Consider the following 17,377-nt stretch of genomic DNA (forward strand, 5'->3'; position numbering starts at 1 on the left):
AGAGCAGCAAGCCACTCACGAAAGTTCTGCCTCACACCTATTTTTTCATCTATTATTTCTAACACCATGAACATAATCCACCTGTGAACCCTGTTAAAAATGTTTAGAGCACTGACAGCAACCATCATCATAGGAGTATGTTCATGCTGTGTGATCCAGATTAAATTAAGTACCTGTTTAATACAGTCTACAGCCTGATGACCCAGTACAAAAATTCACGTGGTCAGGGTTAATAAGGCCAAGTAGTATATAGGCTAAAATATTTGCTAGTATCTCTGCAATTTTTTTCAAGTCCACATTAATTAAAGTTATAGGCTGGTAGGATCCAGAACATGTATTGACCCTACCTGTTTTACAGAGTATGGAGATACCTGGCATGTTCATGGAAGTAAAAGTATATTGCAATTCTCTAATGGTATTAAACAATCTTGCCAACAGATTAGATAAAGGGCTCCCAAACATTTTACAAAAGTCATTAGTAAACCCATCCAATCCTGGGGATTTACCTGTAGGCAACATCTTAAGTACAATAAATATCTCAAAATATGTAATAGGTAAATCAAGTTTTGGCTGGCATCATCAGTTAATGCAGGTAATGTAATCCCTCTCAAGTTATGCTGGATATCAGAATCCCATAAAGCAACATCTTTGGCATAAAGCTTGCTATGCTATATAATTCCATAAAACGTTTCTGGATCTGCTTCTCCTTAATAAATAGCTATTCGTGATCACCCTTTATTTTGTGAATATTGTTAGCTGCTTGCTAATTCTTAAGTTTACAGACTAACAAAGGGCTGGATTTATTATCAAACTGAAAATGTTGCTGTTGGAGCTTGTGTAATTTATATTCAATGTTCTCTAATTCTACAGTATGCAGCTCTTTTTAAATTTTATCTAATTCATGTCTTACAGCCTTTAAAGGGTTACTGTAAGCAGCCCTCTCTATCTGGAAGACACGCTGTCTCAATTGTTCTTCCTGAAATAACTGCATTTTGGATTTAAATACTCACCTATCCAAAACCAAGCTCAAAGCAATTTACAAACTGAGGTGCAGTCAGTAGGCTCATGCCTCAGAGAGCTTACAATCAAAGTAGGTAACTTTAGAAACCTTAGGTGTCATTTCAATGTAAAAGCAGCAAACTTAGGGGATCTTTTACTAACGTTTAGTTCTCGTTATCTGCAGCAGAGCCCATTTTATTCCTATGGACCTTGCTGCACATAACTCGAACTAAGCTTTAGTAAAAGACCCCCTTATATAGCAAAATAGCATATATGTGTATGGGGTAATTTCAGAAACGATGTAAATTATCAGGAATTTTATATGTGGAGAGACCAGGTAACCATCTATTACATAAAGACATATGGAGGAGCTTTTTGACATGATATCTGAGTCCGACTTTGGATATTTTTCTCAAAACGTCCAGAATTCAAATAGCAAATATAGCAATTTTTGAAATAGCAAAACAACTTTTTTTGTTTTATGGCCACTTGCTAGATGTTCTTGTGCTCTGTGAGTTTATCTTTTTGGTCCATTTTTGAAAAGAAAAAAAGTCCAAGTGAAAAATGCACAAACTCAAGCCACTGGGTTGTAGGAGGAGCCAGCATTCTTAGTAGACTGGCCATAGAGACATGCTTTACATAAAAGCTCCCAGGTACACATCTCACCATTACCCTTTTATACTGTATGGGGAGCCCTCCAAAACCTACCAAAAACCAACTGCACCCAATTATACACCAATACAATAGCCCTTATGGCTGCAGGTGTCACCTATATGTGGGTACAGTAGGTTTTAGGTGGGTTTTGGGGGGCTGACTTTCCACCACAAGTGTAACAATTAGAGTGGATTATGAGCCTGGGTCCCCTTCTCCACAGTGCACTGCACCAACCACTAGGCAACTCTACGGATCTGCTTTCTTCTTTAATAGGACTGGCGATGACATTTGAAGCTGTCATAGAGGCTGGTATATACTGTTTCTTTCACATCTTTGGGGGTGGGAAGAGGGGTCATTCTTTTATTCCTCCAGTGGTCATCTGGTCATTTAGATCACTTTTCTGAGACTTAGTTATTATTAAAGTAGGTCTAGCTCAAAATGTCTAAGTTTTAGTCCTGGACGTCTTGGTTTTGTTCCATTATGGCAAAAAAAAATCCACGTGTCAGGAACACCCTAATCCCACCCAGACATGCCTGCTTATGATTTGGACGCACTGCAGACAAAATGCATAGATAAATGTCTGCAAGAAAGGTTTCAAAAAAGCGATTTGAACATTTTGGCAAGCAAAACGTTCAAATGCTGCTTAAACGCCACTTTTTAGATGATTTTCTCTGTCAAAAATGTGCCCCATAGGTACCTATGTTTCCTTTGATTGAGGTCTACAAAATCCTCAGTGGTGTAGAATGAGTAGAAGTGAATCAATGTTTTACTCTTTCAAAAAGTACAAAGACTAGACGGGACTCAATTAAGTTATATGGAAATACTTTTAAAACAAATTAGGATGAAATATTTTTTTAACTCAACAAAAAGTTAAGCTCTTGTACTCATTGTCAGAGGATGTGGATATCAATAGAAATCAAACAAAATAAAACATGGAAAAGAAAATAAGATGATACCTTTTTTATTGGACATAAGTTATGTCCAATAAAAAAGGTATCATCTTATTTTCTTTTCCATGTTTTATTTTGTTTGATTTCTATTGACAACCTTTAAGAGTGGACTAACACGGCTACCACACCTCTCTACTTCCGAGGATGTGGTAACAGCAGTTAGCGTATCTGGGTTTAAAAAGGGTTGGACAAGTTCCTGGAGGAAAAGTCCATAGTCTGCTATTGAGATAGACCTGAGGAAGCCACAGCTTGATAGCATGAAATGTTGTTACTATCTGGGTTTCTGCCAGGTACTTGTGACCTGGATTGGCCAATATTGGAAACAGGATATTGGGCTAGATGGACCATCAGTCTGACCCAGTATGGCTATTCTTATATTCATATGATGATCAGTTTCTGGAAGATTTTGAGTCCCATCAAATTAAATAACATATCATTTTGGTTCTGCCTGGCCTGTACTAAGCCTCAATATTTCAAGAACCATTTGTCTAAGAAACGTATTATCTATCTCTTTGGAAAACTGTCTGGAAAATTCATAGCTCTCAGATGATATAAGACACATGTTTATATTACATATGAGCCTAGAGAAAACAGCACTTAAACAAGTATGACAAGATCAGAAATCATAGGTACTGAAACAAATGTTATAGGTTTCTGGTAAATTTAATTTCCCTTTCCGTTTATGAAAGCTGCAGATTGCAAAAATATAGTAGCTGCCAGCCTACTTGAGGAGAGTTCATAAACTTCATTTTTTGATTCAGTTAAAAGTTTTAAATAAGTCATTAGGCTACAGTTTTACTGCCATTAATGATCATCTTAACTGTTTTTTTGACCCACTGTTAATAGCATATTCAATCAATTCAAGGGACTGTTTTTTTCTATTTAGTGTTAATGATTGTTAATGATCCCATTTTAACTACCTAACTTATATTTTATTTTTATTAAATTGCTTAGCACAACTTTTATTAAAATTATTTAAATAAACATTTTTCAAGTGGTAAAACAGTACTCTGGACTGCTTAAGCTCATGGTTGAATGTACCAAAACTAGAGAGAGAGAGAGAGAGAGAGAGAGAGAGAGAGAGAGTGTTATAGATAGATAGATATGTGTGTAATGAGAGAGAGAAATAGATATAGACAGACACACCCACACACACACACATATATATGTCTATAGCTATCTTTCTTAGTTTCAATATATATACATATATGCTTATACACACACAAACAAGTACACACACTATGATATAATGTTGCACTTACAAAAAGGTACCAATTGATGATAAAGTTTTTTCAGGGTATATCTATAACATGGATGCCTACATTTTCATGCACATAAATCATGAAAATACTGGCATATACATATGCCAATACACTACCAAATCATTATATTATAACTATTTCTATATTTCCACTAAGGGTCATGGATTTGATATACCATCTTTCTGTGGTACAACCAAGGCAGGTTTACATATATATTACATGCAGGTACTTTCTTTGTCCCTAGTGGGCTCAAAATCAAAGGGCCCTGTTTACTAAGCCGCACTGTAGACACGCCAAATTTTTAGCACATGCTACAAATTAGTGTGTGCTAATGTTAGAGACACCCATTATATTCCTATGGGTGTCTCTAGCGTTGGTGGGTGCTAAAACGTTTGCGTGCCTACAGCGCGGCTTAGTCAACTGGGTCCTAAGATTTTGTACCTGGGACAATATAGGGTTAAATGATAAATTTAGGGTCACAAGGAGCTGCAGCAGGAACCGAGTCCAGTTCCCCATCCACTAACCATTAGGATACTCCTCTATGTAGTTTGTAGGTAGGTATATACATGAATAGCATCTTTCCTTTATAGAATATCACCAACCAGGTATCCTCTTTGTGTCTATATATAGACACATACACTTACCCTCTATTACGGCAATTTTATAAATGAGTGCTTGCAATTCGGTGCCTAGAGCCTGGACATTTGGAATCTAGTGTACAAAACAGGGGTTTTCAACCCAGCCAGTCAAGGTTTTCAGGATATCCCCATGTTGTTTATTGTGATTGTATTAAGTGTGTTTTGTTTGTAATCCACTGAGAATTGTATAGATCGGGCTACAAATAAGTATTTTTTAAATTAAAAATTAAATTAATATTTACTGCCGGATTCTGTACAGCGCGTCTAGAGATCCGTGCTGAACTTAATTGACTTAACGAGCTAATCAGCACTGATAACAGCACTTAGGGTCCTGTTTACCAAGCTGCGCTAGAGGTGCCTTAGTGCTTTTAGCGCACGCTAACCATTAGCGCGTGCTAATTTTGTGTACACACTAAAAACGCTAGTACACCTTAGTAAACAGGGCCCTTAAGAAGCAATAATGAGCACTAAGTGGCAATAGTTAGAATTTATGTGCACAACTTGCTAAGCATATTCTGTAATGAACTGCACCTAAATTCTAATGCCTGCAGTTCAAAAGGGGCGTGGCTATGGGCGGGAAATGAGTGTTCCATGGGTGTTCCCAAATTTACGTTCATTGTTATAGAATATGGCCCAGCGCGTGTAAATCTACCTGCAGGGATTTATGCCACGATTTTGATGTATGCAAATAGTTTTAGGTGCTGGGACATCAACCAAGCATATTCTATATACCGCACCTAAATCTAAGTGCTGTTTATAGAATACCCTTAGGTGGAAATGCTTATCATGCGGATTTTTTAAGGGGTCCTTTTACTAAGGTGCGCTAAAAATGGCCTGCGCTAGTCTAGACACGTTTTTTGGATGCGCGCAGATCCATTTTTCAGCGCACCTGTAACAAAATGCCTTCTTTAAAATTTTGACTGTAAATAGACATACGGCAAAATGAAAATTGGCACGTGTCCATTTTGGGTGGTAATTTCAAATTGCTGCGTGTTTGGCGCTTGTAGGCGCCTAAACGGCTTAGTAAAAGGGCCCCTAATTGCCTTCTATAGAATCTGGCCCTTAATAGATATATCCTGAAAACCTCAACTTGCTGTGTGTGCCCGAGGACTGGGTTGAAAACCTCTGGTGTAAAGGAACCTGGGCACCTAGGTTCCATTATAGAATATTAGTGTAACCAGCTGTCATTGTGCTTAATAATTAGGCATGCACACTTACACAAGTGATAGAGCTGGTTTAAATGTGCATGCCTAAGTGCAGCAGGGGCATGTGTAACATAGAGGGGCATAATGGAACGAGGCCGGCCATCTATATGGGCGGCCATCTCTAAAGCCGGCCCCGGAAAGCGGCATACCCAACCGTATTATCGAAACAAGATGGCCGGCCATCTATCGTTTCGATAATAAGGTCGGGGCCAGCCAAATCTCAACATTGGTTCCGGCATTAGAGATCGCCGGCGTTAGAGATCACCGCCATTGGTTTCCCGCCGATAATGGAAACCGATGCCGGCCATCTCAAACCCGGCCAAATCCAAGCCATGGGAGGAGCCAGCATTTATAGTGCACTGGTCCCCCTCACATGCCAGGACACCAACCGGGCACCCCAGGGGGCACTGCAGTGGACTTCACAAATTCATCCCAGGTGCATAGCTCCCTTACCTTGGGTACTGAGCCCCCCAAAACCCACTACCCACAACTCTACACCACTACCATAGCCCTTAAAGGGTAAAGGGGGACACCTACATGTGGGTACAGTGGGTTTGTGGTGGGTTTTGGAGGGCTCACATTTATCACCACACGTGTAACAGGTGGGGGGGGGGGGTATGGGCCTGGATCCACCTGCCTGAAGTGCACTGCACCCACTAAAAACTGCACCAGGGACCTGCATACTGCTATTATGGAGCTGGGTATGACATTTGAGGCTGGCAAAAAATGTTTAACATTTTTTTTTGGGGGGGGGGGGGATGGGGTTGGTGACCACTGGGAGAGTAAGGGGAGGTGATCCCCTATTTCCTCCGGTGGTCATCTGGTCAGCTGGGGCAATTTTTTGAGACTTGGTCCTAAAAAAAATGGACCAAGTGAAGCCGGCAAAGTGCTTATCAGAGCCGGCCTTCTTTTTCCATTATCGTCCGAAGCCGGCCATCTCGTAACCATATCCCCGTCCCGCCTTCCGTACCCTGCTGAAACACCCCCTTTAACTTTGGCCAGCCCTGCGACGGAATGCAGTTGAAGCCGGCCAAAATTGGCTTTCAATTATACCGATTTGGCCGGGTTCAGGAGATGGCCAGCTATCTCCCGATTTGTGTCGGAAGATGGTCGGCCTTCTCCTTCGAAAATAAGCAGGATACTGTACAGGATTCTGTAAATGGGAGCCCTGCCTATGTCCTGCCCATGCTCTGTCCCTGTGTACACCCCCTGTGCTATGTAAGTTAAGTGAGTATTTGCACCATACTAGCATTTAAGTGTGTACAGATGCACATATTCTAAACATTTACACAACTGACATACATGTAAATGTGAGTACCTAGGTTATATAAAATTGCCCTTCACATGTTTAGTGGAAATCCATATAAGCATATGGCAATGCAAACAGTTTTTTTTAAGCTAGGTATTGTCCAATAACCATAAAAATAAATTAACTGTTGTAGAATAATTCAAGTTATTCTCAAATGTTTCCTCCACTGTAGTGTTCTTAACCATATTCTTAGCAAACTGATCCAAAGTTACGCTTTAAGAGAGAACATGTGTAAAGGATCTGGGCATTCAAGAGTATTTATAGAGTCGGCAATCATTTCCCTAATATTGTGCCAACTGTTAAAAAGCTGCGGATTCTTTCAGGAATCATTAGTCAATCTGTGGATTGTTGTGGGAAATCCAAGTGTGATACTGTTTCAAGTCAGGGAACAGCTGTAGGAGTCTTAGAGTCACCCACAAGAATATGCACTGTAGATTTTCATCAATAACATTGTATGTGAATATAAATCAAAGCAATCCAACCATTGATGTCATGACAACCTTTTAGTGTATGTGCTACTGAAAAGATATGTGAATTGCTATGACTATGGGGCAATTTTTATAATATTCAGGTTGTTTACATGCAAGCAAATCAGAAGGGAGTTCGGCCACTTTGGGTTTCCCTTTGAAAATTAAGGGTACAGTTAAGCTCTGGAACTCCTTGCCAGAGCAAGTGGTAAAAGCAGTTAATGTTGCTGGGTTAAAAAAAGGTCTGGACAAAAAGTCCATAAATCGTCATTAAGGTAGACCTGGGGAAGGTCAGTGCAAAGGGGATATTTTGTACTTTGGACTCTGTGCCTGCTTTGCAGCATTATGCAGCAGGTCCAAAACAGGAATTCACTCTCATCTGAAAGAAAATGAAAAACAAACAAATTTTTTTTTTTGCTTTGCTTTGCATCATGTCACCATTAAAAATGGAAAAAAAAAAGCCCAGCTCACTCCCAGGCCTTTTCTGCTCTCAAGAAAATCTCTGTTCACCTTGACCTCCTCACCTAGAGAGTACTAGTTCTCTTACTTCTTCCCTTTCTGCCAAGAAACAGTCATTATGTAACAGGCTAAGTGGTGTAACTCTTGGAAGCCAACAAGAGGAGGAGTCAACAAACAGAAGGAAAGACTAAGCAGATTTAGTTCAGTGTGCTCATGCTATTTTAACGTCTTCTCAGTAACCATTTTCATGGTACTAAAATGCTCCCCTTCCATGGAACCCCCAAACTCTCATGGACCCTCCTCTGACCTTCTCCTTACTTTAGCAAGGATGCCAGAATCTTATCCCCGTGGGCAGCAGGAACTGAGGATCACTACTGCCCACCAGTGTTATATTTTAAAATGGCACCGACTGACGTCAAGTTGGCACTATATTGATATACAATGGGGCTCATTTTTGAAAGAGAAAAATGTCTCAAAAGTGACAAAACTCAGCATTTGGATGTTTTTCTCACAAAAACGTTCAAACTGGTATTTTCAAAACCTATTTTTCAGATGATTTTTCTATGCTTTTCATCTGTAGTGTGTCCAAAATCTCAAGGGGGCATGTTAACGGCGGGATATGGGTATTCCTAAAACATAGATGTTTTTTCTGCCATAATGGAACAAAACAAAACTGCCCAGAATTAAAACTAAGATGTTCTGAGTTAGACCTGTTTTTAGAATGAATGAGGCACAAAAAGGTGCCCTAAATGACCAGATGACCACTGGAGGGAATCAGGTGTGACTCCTTCAATATGACTTTACCAGCCTCTACGACAGCCTCGGATGTTATATAGCCAGGTCTATTAGAGCAGCATGCAGGTCCCTGGAGTAGTATAGTGGTGGGTGCAGTGCACTATGCAGTGGGGGACTCAAGTCTCTATCTCCCTCTACCTGTCACACTTGTGGTGTAAACTATGAGCCCTCAAAAACTTACCAAAAACCCACTGTACCCACATATAGGTGCCCCCTTCACCCATAAACTGTAGTGGTGTACAGTTGGGGGTAGTGTGTTTAGGAGGACTCAGAAGACAAGATAAGGAAGCAACAGTGAGGTGTGTACCTGGGAGCATTTATTTGAAGTCCAATGCAGTTCCCCCTAGGGGGCCCCATTGCTCTTCTGTGATATCTAGGGGACAAGCCTGTTAAAAATGCTGGCCACTCCTATATCCCAATGGCTTGATTTTATGCATTTTTTACTTATGCATTCTTTTTTCGAATATGGCCTGAAAAGATAAATGCACAAAGCACAAAACCTTGTTCAAAATGGTATTTAGAAAAAAAAAGAGAGATTTTTTTCGAAAATGGGTATATTTTCTATTCGGATTTTGGACATTTAGAGCAAACGTCCAAAGTCCGACTTAGAAACACGATCGAAAATGCCTCTCAATATGTACTTCAAAATGTGGCTGGCCTCACATCAACCAATTCAATTTTGAAACAGCACTGGTGGAATTAGTCCTGCCACCCCTGTTTCCCCCACCCCTTTCCCAGGTGGACACCTGCATTGCATATAAAGGAGGAATCCATATGGTTTGGGACAATTCATGTAGGGAGAGGGAAGTGTGAGAGAAAGGCTAAAGGGCTAATTTTTAAAAAAGTGGTGGATTCTGGTTTTAGTGCACATTGCTTTGAACAGCACTCAATAAAACCAACCAAAATAAAATAAACCTTTCACAAAACAAAATGAAAAAAAAAAAATGTCCACGCACACTTCTAATACAAAACTACCAACATAAAACAGAAATGGAGAATTCACAATGGAGATAATTTTATAAATAACTTATAACTTCACACATTTCAGCATGTTGTCATAAAGTTGACTGGATGTATGCAAACACTATCATCACTTAGAGGGTAATGAAATAGGTCACTTAGGGGGTCTTTTACTTTAAGTGCGCTGGCATTTTTAGTGCGCGCAGAAAATAAGCACACACTAAACGCTAGACACCTATAGGAATACATTGGCATCTCTAGCGTTTAGCACATGCCTATTCTTAACGCATGCTAAAAACGCCAGCACGCCTAAGTAAAAGACCCTCTTAGCTTTGGTGGCCACATGGGAATCTAACTTAGGACTACTTTATAAAATACATAGAGGCCTACATTTCTTTTTAAAATTCTCTCACCAAAGCTGCAGAAATTAGAACCAAAATAATGCTGCTGAAATTTATGCTTGCTTAAAAGGACACATGAAGGTGATTTATGGATGCACTTTATAAAATAATGAAGGTGATTATTTTATAACGTGCATCCATAAATTGCAATTCTGTCCACTCTCCACACAAGATCCACCATCCAAGTTGCATAGAAGTTTGCATGTCCATTGAACCCTAGGGTGTAAGAGGCAGGCGTAGAAAGATGGCTGGGACAGTACTCACTGTTAGTGGTTTTAAAGGGGAGGCATCAAAGATATACATAAATCTGCCAATATTTTGATTATGACTCCTTCCATGCCCTTATCCTGTCACTATTCACTACCTGACTTGATTATTGAAATACCATCTATCTTGGCTGCAATTGTTTACTCTTGAAAAAGCTCCAGTCTCTCCAAAATACTGCTTTGAGACTCCTCTGTCATGTTCGTTGCCATGATCATATGTCTCCTTTATTCAGGTCTCATCACTGGCTCTCCATCAAGCAGTATATCAGTTTCAAACTCTTTATGCTCTTTTTTAAGGCTTTCAGAACTTGCTTACCATTCTACCTTTCTTCTCTCATCATTCCATACTCCCTCTGTCATACTCTGTGCTCTCTAAATGACCATAGACTTGTTATTCCCAGCCCTAGATGCGCAACTCTGGAATCTACAAGAAATTACGCTTTTGTTCCAGCCCCAGCCCCTGCCTCTCATTTTTCACTCTGAATTATCCCTAAAAAAAAGTTTAGACTTTAGTTAAAGATTATAAGCTCTGTCAAGCAGGGACTGTCTCTTCATGTTCAAGTGTACAGCGCTACATACGTCTAGTAGCGCTATAGAAATGATAAGTAGTAGTAGTAAAGGATAAAAAAAGCCTTCCTTCCTGAATTGTGAAGCCCTGGAAACATCAGGAAAAGCATTATTTTTTTTCTCCACAGAAACTCACATCTTTTTTCCCAAAATATAATTTCAAGATCATAGGTGTATCCCATTCATTTACAAATGTAACTAATAGGGTAGCCCCAATACTTATAATTTCTTGGGTATCTTCTAAAAATGCTGTTAGGGTCACTTCAGATGTTACCAATTGATTTGCTGCTTGCTGACCCTATTGAAGTTTCTTCATAACAGGCAAATAATAACAATTAACCAAAAGAATAGTCTCAGATGTTGATAAATTCAGAATCTCTTTGAGGTACTTCCTCAAGAGAATTTCTGGTGACAATAAATAAATTGTGGGAAAATTCAAACTCGCAGGTTACAAGCTCTTGTGGCGTTCTCTATCATTTGTAACTTAAGTTAAATAGCATGAGAATCATTTATTGTCGAGACTGAGATAGCCTTGAGAGATGAAAACTGGGATTCTAAACAGATATATCCAATATCATTAGCAAATTTGTCTGTAACTTTACTTTAGAGAAAGAAACTGACTGAAAAATAACAGACTTTAGTATCCCGAGTGGACTAGTGGTTAGGGTGGTGGCCTTTGGTCCTGAGAAATTGAGTTCAATTCCCGGCACAGGCAGCTCCTTGTGACTCTGGGTAAGTCACTTAACCCTCCATTGCCCCTTGTAAGTCACATTGAGCCTGCCATGAGTGGGAAAGCACAGGGAACAAATGTAACAAAAAAATAAATCAACTCCATATGAGAGTAAAGATCTTTTAAAGTAATTTCTTGGGCAGGTCCTGAAACACTAGGCAAAACTTTAGAATCCACAAATTTAATTAAGTCAGGTAAAGTTTCAAAGGAAAGCTTACTAGTTGCCTGTCTCTAGGATGCACCTCAGGCAACCTGGAAACCATTTGGGATTCCTCTGTCGTGGGAAGAACTGGTGGAGGAGGTGGAGATTGTTCTGGAGAACTCAGAAAAATTCCTATGGGGGATATCTCTTGGGCACCTGACACAACTGGGGATCCCAATGCCACAAGATGTTTATCCATAGTCCCACAATAGCAGATGTGGAAAACTTCATCTTTGCTTTTCATTTCTTCATAGCAGTCAAGAAATAAAGTAAAAAAGCAACAGTACCTTAGTGCCCCTTGCTACTCCTCAGAGCTCCAAGGGGCTCCCAAGGTGCAGGGCACGCCCTATTGGACATACCCTGAAGCCACATGCCGCAAAGCAGCAGCTTCTAGTAGCATGGGAAATAGGCCCCGGATGATGTCACAGGCCGTCCAACCCAGTGCCTGATGGAAAATGCCCCCAGAAACTCTACACCATTCTCTGCCTCAGATGTTAAAGGGCTGTGTAGAGCTCCAAATGGGCGCCACCACAGCAGCAGCAGCTTCTAGCATCACAGGAAATAGGCCCCTGGTGACATCATAGGGTGTCCAAACTGGTGCAGCACCAGGAATTTTATACCACTCTGTGCCTCAGATGTTAAAGGGCTGTTCCATGCTCCAAATGGGCGCCACCATCGCAGCTTCTCCCCTGAAGACCTTCCAAAGCAGTGGCTTCTAGTAGCATGGGAAGTAGGCCCCTGATGATGTCACAGGGCATCCAACCCAGTGCCCAATGGAAAGTGCACTGGGAACTCCACACCACTCTCTGTCTCAGATGTAAAAGGGCTGCTCCGAGCTCCAAATGGGTGCCAACACAGCAGCCTCTCCCTAGAGCCTTTCTTAAAAGATGTTTCACATGTTGCCATAGCCAGTTACACGCAAAACCCAGGATTCTATAAGTGCACCCAAAGTTGCACCCAATCCTGAGATCCACACACAAATAAATTAGATAATAAGCCACCAGCAATAATAACTGGCCGTTAACAATCAATTATTGACATTAATTGGCACTAATTTGGATTTGCACACAGATCTGGTTGTGTGCAATACTAGAAACATCCACACCCAAATCCTCTCCCACACAACCTAAAAGGAGGTGTGGCTATGGAAGGGGCATGGGCAAGTCAGGGGCATTCACAAAGGATGTGTGCATTGTTACAGAATTCCAAATATCCACACCCGAATGCCAGGATTTCGCTCAGCCTAAAGCACCCTTTATCGAATAGCATTAAGCGCAGATTTTTCACAGTACCTAATTTTCAACAACATTTACTAAATCCAGCCCAAAGTCCAAAGAGCTCATTAGTATCCTCTAGCTAGACTTTGTAAAAATCTGTATTAACCTGTGAAAATGTTTGCAGGTTAAAGCCCGTGGTGCGAATTCTCATCCCCAAAACCATGCTGACTTTACCTTGACCCTGAGAAACTGGATACGCTAAGCAGGCCTTCCACAGGAACTGAAAGTTTTACACCAGAGATCTAAGCACTGAAAGAAAGACTTTTGGCACAAGCTGTCTACCCCCCAACATTTCCACTCACATTCCAGGGATGCCTCCGGTGTGCTGGAATGACTGCAGATGTCTTTGGGGCAGAATTACTTTTAAATAAACTGGATGGGCTGCATTACTTAGCATATGCAATATTAGTTTATAACTAAGCCAAGTTGAATCTCGGCAATTTTTTCCAAGCAGAAGAAGACAAATTGACAATGCATTTCAAATCAGAGCACTGAAGTCATTAAATAAAGAAAACAAAAATCCATTTGTAAAAAGAACCCACAACCAACAGGCATTTCAACGTAATATGCTTCCCTTAAAGACACAGTGAATTGCTGAATATTTAAATTCCCATTTTTATTTCACTTTCAACAGATTCTTTCATTATAAGAAACTGATTTTTCTTTAATCCTTAAATAATATGGACATCAAAGAAAGGGGAGAAAGAATATAGTAGGTGGCAAGAGAACTACCTATTGACTTCACACACACAAAAAAAGAAATAAAAAAACAAAACCTTCACAAGATGAATTCATATATACCATTAATATGAAGCCCAAAGCAAAAAAAAAAAAGTGTGCCTTAAAAACTTAGGGGTCCTTTTACTAAGGCGAACTAACGGATTTAGCGTGTGCTAAATATCGCGCAGCCCATTGTATACTTATGGGCTGCATGGAACTCAAGGCAAATTAATTGGGTAGTGCACCTTAGTAAAAGGATCCCTTAGGGCCCTGTTTACTAAGCCACACTGTAGGCACGCAAACTATTTAGCATGCGCTAAAAATTAGTGTGTGTGCTAATGCTAGAGACACCCATAGGAATATAATGGGTGTCTATAAGTTAACGTGCCTGCAATGCAGGTTAGGAAACAGGGCCCTTAGTTTGAAGAGGGACACAGCAGTATGGCTCTTAATGGTATTTTTAGAAGAGGGCTTTCTCTCCAGAGAGTTACACACATGCAAATGAAAGATGCACATATGTACGCATACATGCACACAAAACACCAAACTCGCAAAGGCACATGCATTATATTTCATTAAAATATTCTTCATTTTTCTAGCTCACACACACTTCCCCTTCAGGAAGCTTGGCTGTCAGCCTGCTGGCCTTGACTTCCAGCCAAAAACAATTCGAAAACAAAAAGGGCCAAGAAATCCCATTTTATGCAGGCATTTTTAGTCCTCCATCCAACCCTGTATTCACACTACATCTTATTCCCCTCAATCTACACTATATTTTCTGACAACATTCATAAAGAGAACGATAAATTAGCACATGTTCTCTGGTGCAATTCTGCTTCGATGGTTTCTCAAGTTGGGTCACCATGGCAAGGTGGCTGTGTTTAAAGCATATGGCTATCCTCAAAGATTTTCATTGGAGCTCTAGCTGGAAAACCTAGATACTCTCCATTTGGCAACTAACACAAAAGAGGGCCCTTTTACCAAATAGCAGTAAAAAGTGGCATTAGCACGCCCTTACACAGGTCATTCCCACACACTAAAGCCATTTTTACAGCTGGGGTAGAATGATCGATTTTGTGAATTTTTCAATAATGGCCACATGCTAACGTTCACATTAGTGTGTGAGCCCCTACAGCCATCTAAATTGTAGCTGGTATGGACTCACATGCTACACCTAGGTTAATCGGTTAGCATGCAGCATTGTAGCTGTGCCAACTGATCAGCGCAGAACATGCCCACTCTCTACCCCCAGACACGACCCTGCACCAGAAAACAAAACAAAAAAATTTTTTAACGTGTGGGACGTACTCGCACATACAAAATCGCCACGGGATGCTTCAGCACGTCTCGCTGTACTCCATTTTTTGCTCAGGTAAGCATGCTTTAGTGCTTACCGCAGCTTTGCAAAAAAGACCCCAAGGCTTTCCACATTTATTTGCATTCTGTGACACTTAGCTTTTAAAATATACTGGTGTGTAAATATTTCAGTGGATTATCATTCTGTGTTAAAATGCCATATCTAATTTACAAAACAAATATTTACCAGCGTATGTATTACTGCTGTTAATAAATTAGCACTTACCTGGTGACAACCCTGTAAATCCGTGTCTCTCCCATAGGATGAATATGAACCCCTCTCTGCTTTACCTGCAAAAAGAAACACAAGCAAATTTGCAAAATCCTCTCTACATTCAGTTTACAGAGATGTCACTTTTAAGTTATTTATGTATTCACAGCATCCTCTTTAAATACATTCTTTAAAAAAATAAGTGTTTTTTTTCCTTTTCTCAGATAATAGTATGATAATACCATGAAACACTTTATTTTGGGACTTTCAGAATACTCTTAACAATATTGTATCTCACATTTTATAATAGAACTATACTGGCACTCAATAGAAAACAGAAGTAACCCCATACCAAAGCCTTTGTCATTTAATGATCTCAGCTTTCACAGACAAGATTTTCTACTGTCAGTCTTTGCACTACCCTAAGGATCCTTGCAGGACCCTCACAACCCCTTCTGGGATGGCTGCAATGGTACTTTCTGCCTTTATATAAATCGGAGACCCCTAGTAAGCGTGTGGTGGATTTGCATGAATATGGTTAGAGAAGCAGTATGGGGGCAGTTCCATTAAGAGACATCATATATGTACATAAGTTATAGAATATTGGTGTTTACCAGTATATGTGCACCCATACACACGCAAATAATGAGTAAGTGGCTTACATGTTATTCTATAACTACGTGTGTATTCCCCCTATAGCACATAAATTTACATGGGCAGAATTTGGTGGGGCATGATGGGCCACATATTTGCACATATAACTTATAGTCATGTGTATCTTCCACATTTACACCAGATCTATCTATGGGTGGCATGAGTGCTCATATTCACGCCCAAAATATCAGAGCATGTCTGACCTGTTATGCTAGTATTCTATAAAAGAAATACAGAATAGGCTCCTACCAGACACCCTCTCGGTTCCTATATCTAGGTGCCATTTATAGAATATCTCCCTTGTGTTTCAAAGGCTCAGTCCTTGGGCCTACTTAGTTTATGTTTTGTATGAAGTTTCCCTTGAATTTTGAGCTGTGTCCAGTGTGAAGTGAATTTGACAACACAAGCAGATAGAAGGGCCAAGGAGAAAGAAGATCCATCAGAAGCTGGACTTCTAGAAAAGGTATTATTCCATTTCGGAAGCAAATGTATGGAACTTGACCTATGAAAGGAGAGATTATGTGCTGGACTCAGAAGGGATGAGGTTTACTCTAAAACCTGACAAAACCTTTGCTTCATAAGAGCCTGATCATTATTCAAAGGGATCATAGACATTGATAAAGGGAAGAGGGTGAAGCATTGCACTGTTTACCCAATGCTGTACAACCTCAGGAAAGAAAGACTACCTCAAAGCAGTAACTGGTTTGCATGTTTTTTCAGTAGAGAGTGTTGCAGCACCCCATATCTGTCTCTGAGTTATTGTTTGAAAAGACTTCTATGCCAGTACTTTAAAACTGAAATCCCATCTCCCCAGGAGGGGACCTGTGTTCTTGGATAAGAGTATGTGTGTTGAGAGCGAAGAGGGAAGAAGAGTTGAAAGAAATACGTGTTCTGTGGGGGCCCTGGGATTGGACTACCCCAAAACTGGGATACCCCCTTGTACCTGCTACACCTGACATCTTTTTCTTTTGGATAGGATGTAATACCTCAATAATGGGAATCCATAATTGTATGAAGGAAAATACTTTGGTAATCCAAATACTGTACTACAAATATTTGGGCCGATATTTAAAACTCAGCATCAGGTTCTAAGGCATTTTGGAGGCAGGAAAAAACATTAATCGGATAGCTGTGATATTCAGCTCCTATCTATATGAATTTATCCATTTACAGGGACTGCACAGACAGCAGGCCTAACTTAAAGAGATGTTATTTGTTTATGTTTAGGGCCATGTACCAAAACTGACAGGAATGTTGAATATCAGGCACGATGAGAGGCAGATAAATCATCCAAT

At 40.2% G+C, this 17,377-nt stretch overlaps 1 protein-coding gene across 1 annotated transcript in view; it reads right to left on the reverse strand.

Annotated features, from left to right (window-relative positions):
- Nucleotides 1–17,377, reverse strand: part of TCF4 (transcription factor 4) — an 816,409-nt gene that overhangs the window by 416,725 nt on the left and 382,307 nt on the right. The window contains exon 6 of the mRNA XM_030192973.1: nt 15,444–15,508. Coding sequence (XP_030048833.1) covers nt 15,444–15,508 — 65 coding nt within the window. The remainder of the gene's footprint in view (nt 1–15,443; nt 15,509–17,377) is intronic.

Source organism: Microcaecilia unicolor, chromosome 2 (genome assembly GCF_901765095.1).
Source record: "Microcaecilia unicolor chromosome 2, aMicUni1.1, whole genome shotgun sequence".
NCBI lineage: Eukaryota > Metazoa > Chordata > Amphibia > Gymnophiona > Siphonopidae > Microcaecilia > Microcaecilia unicolor.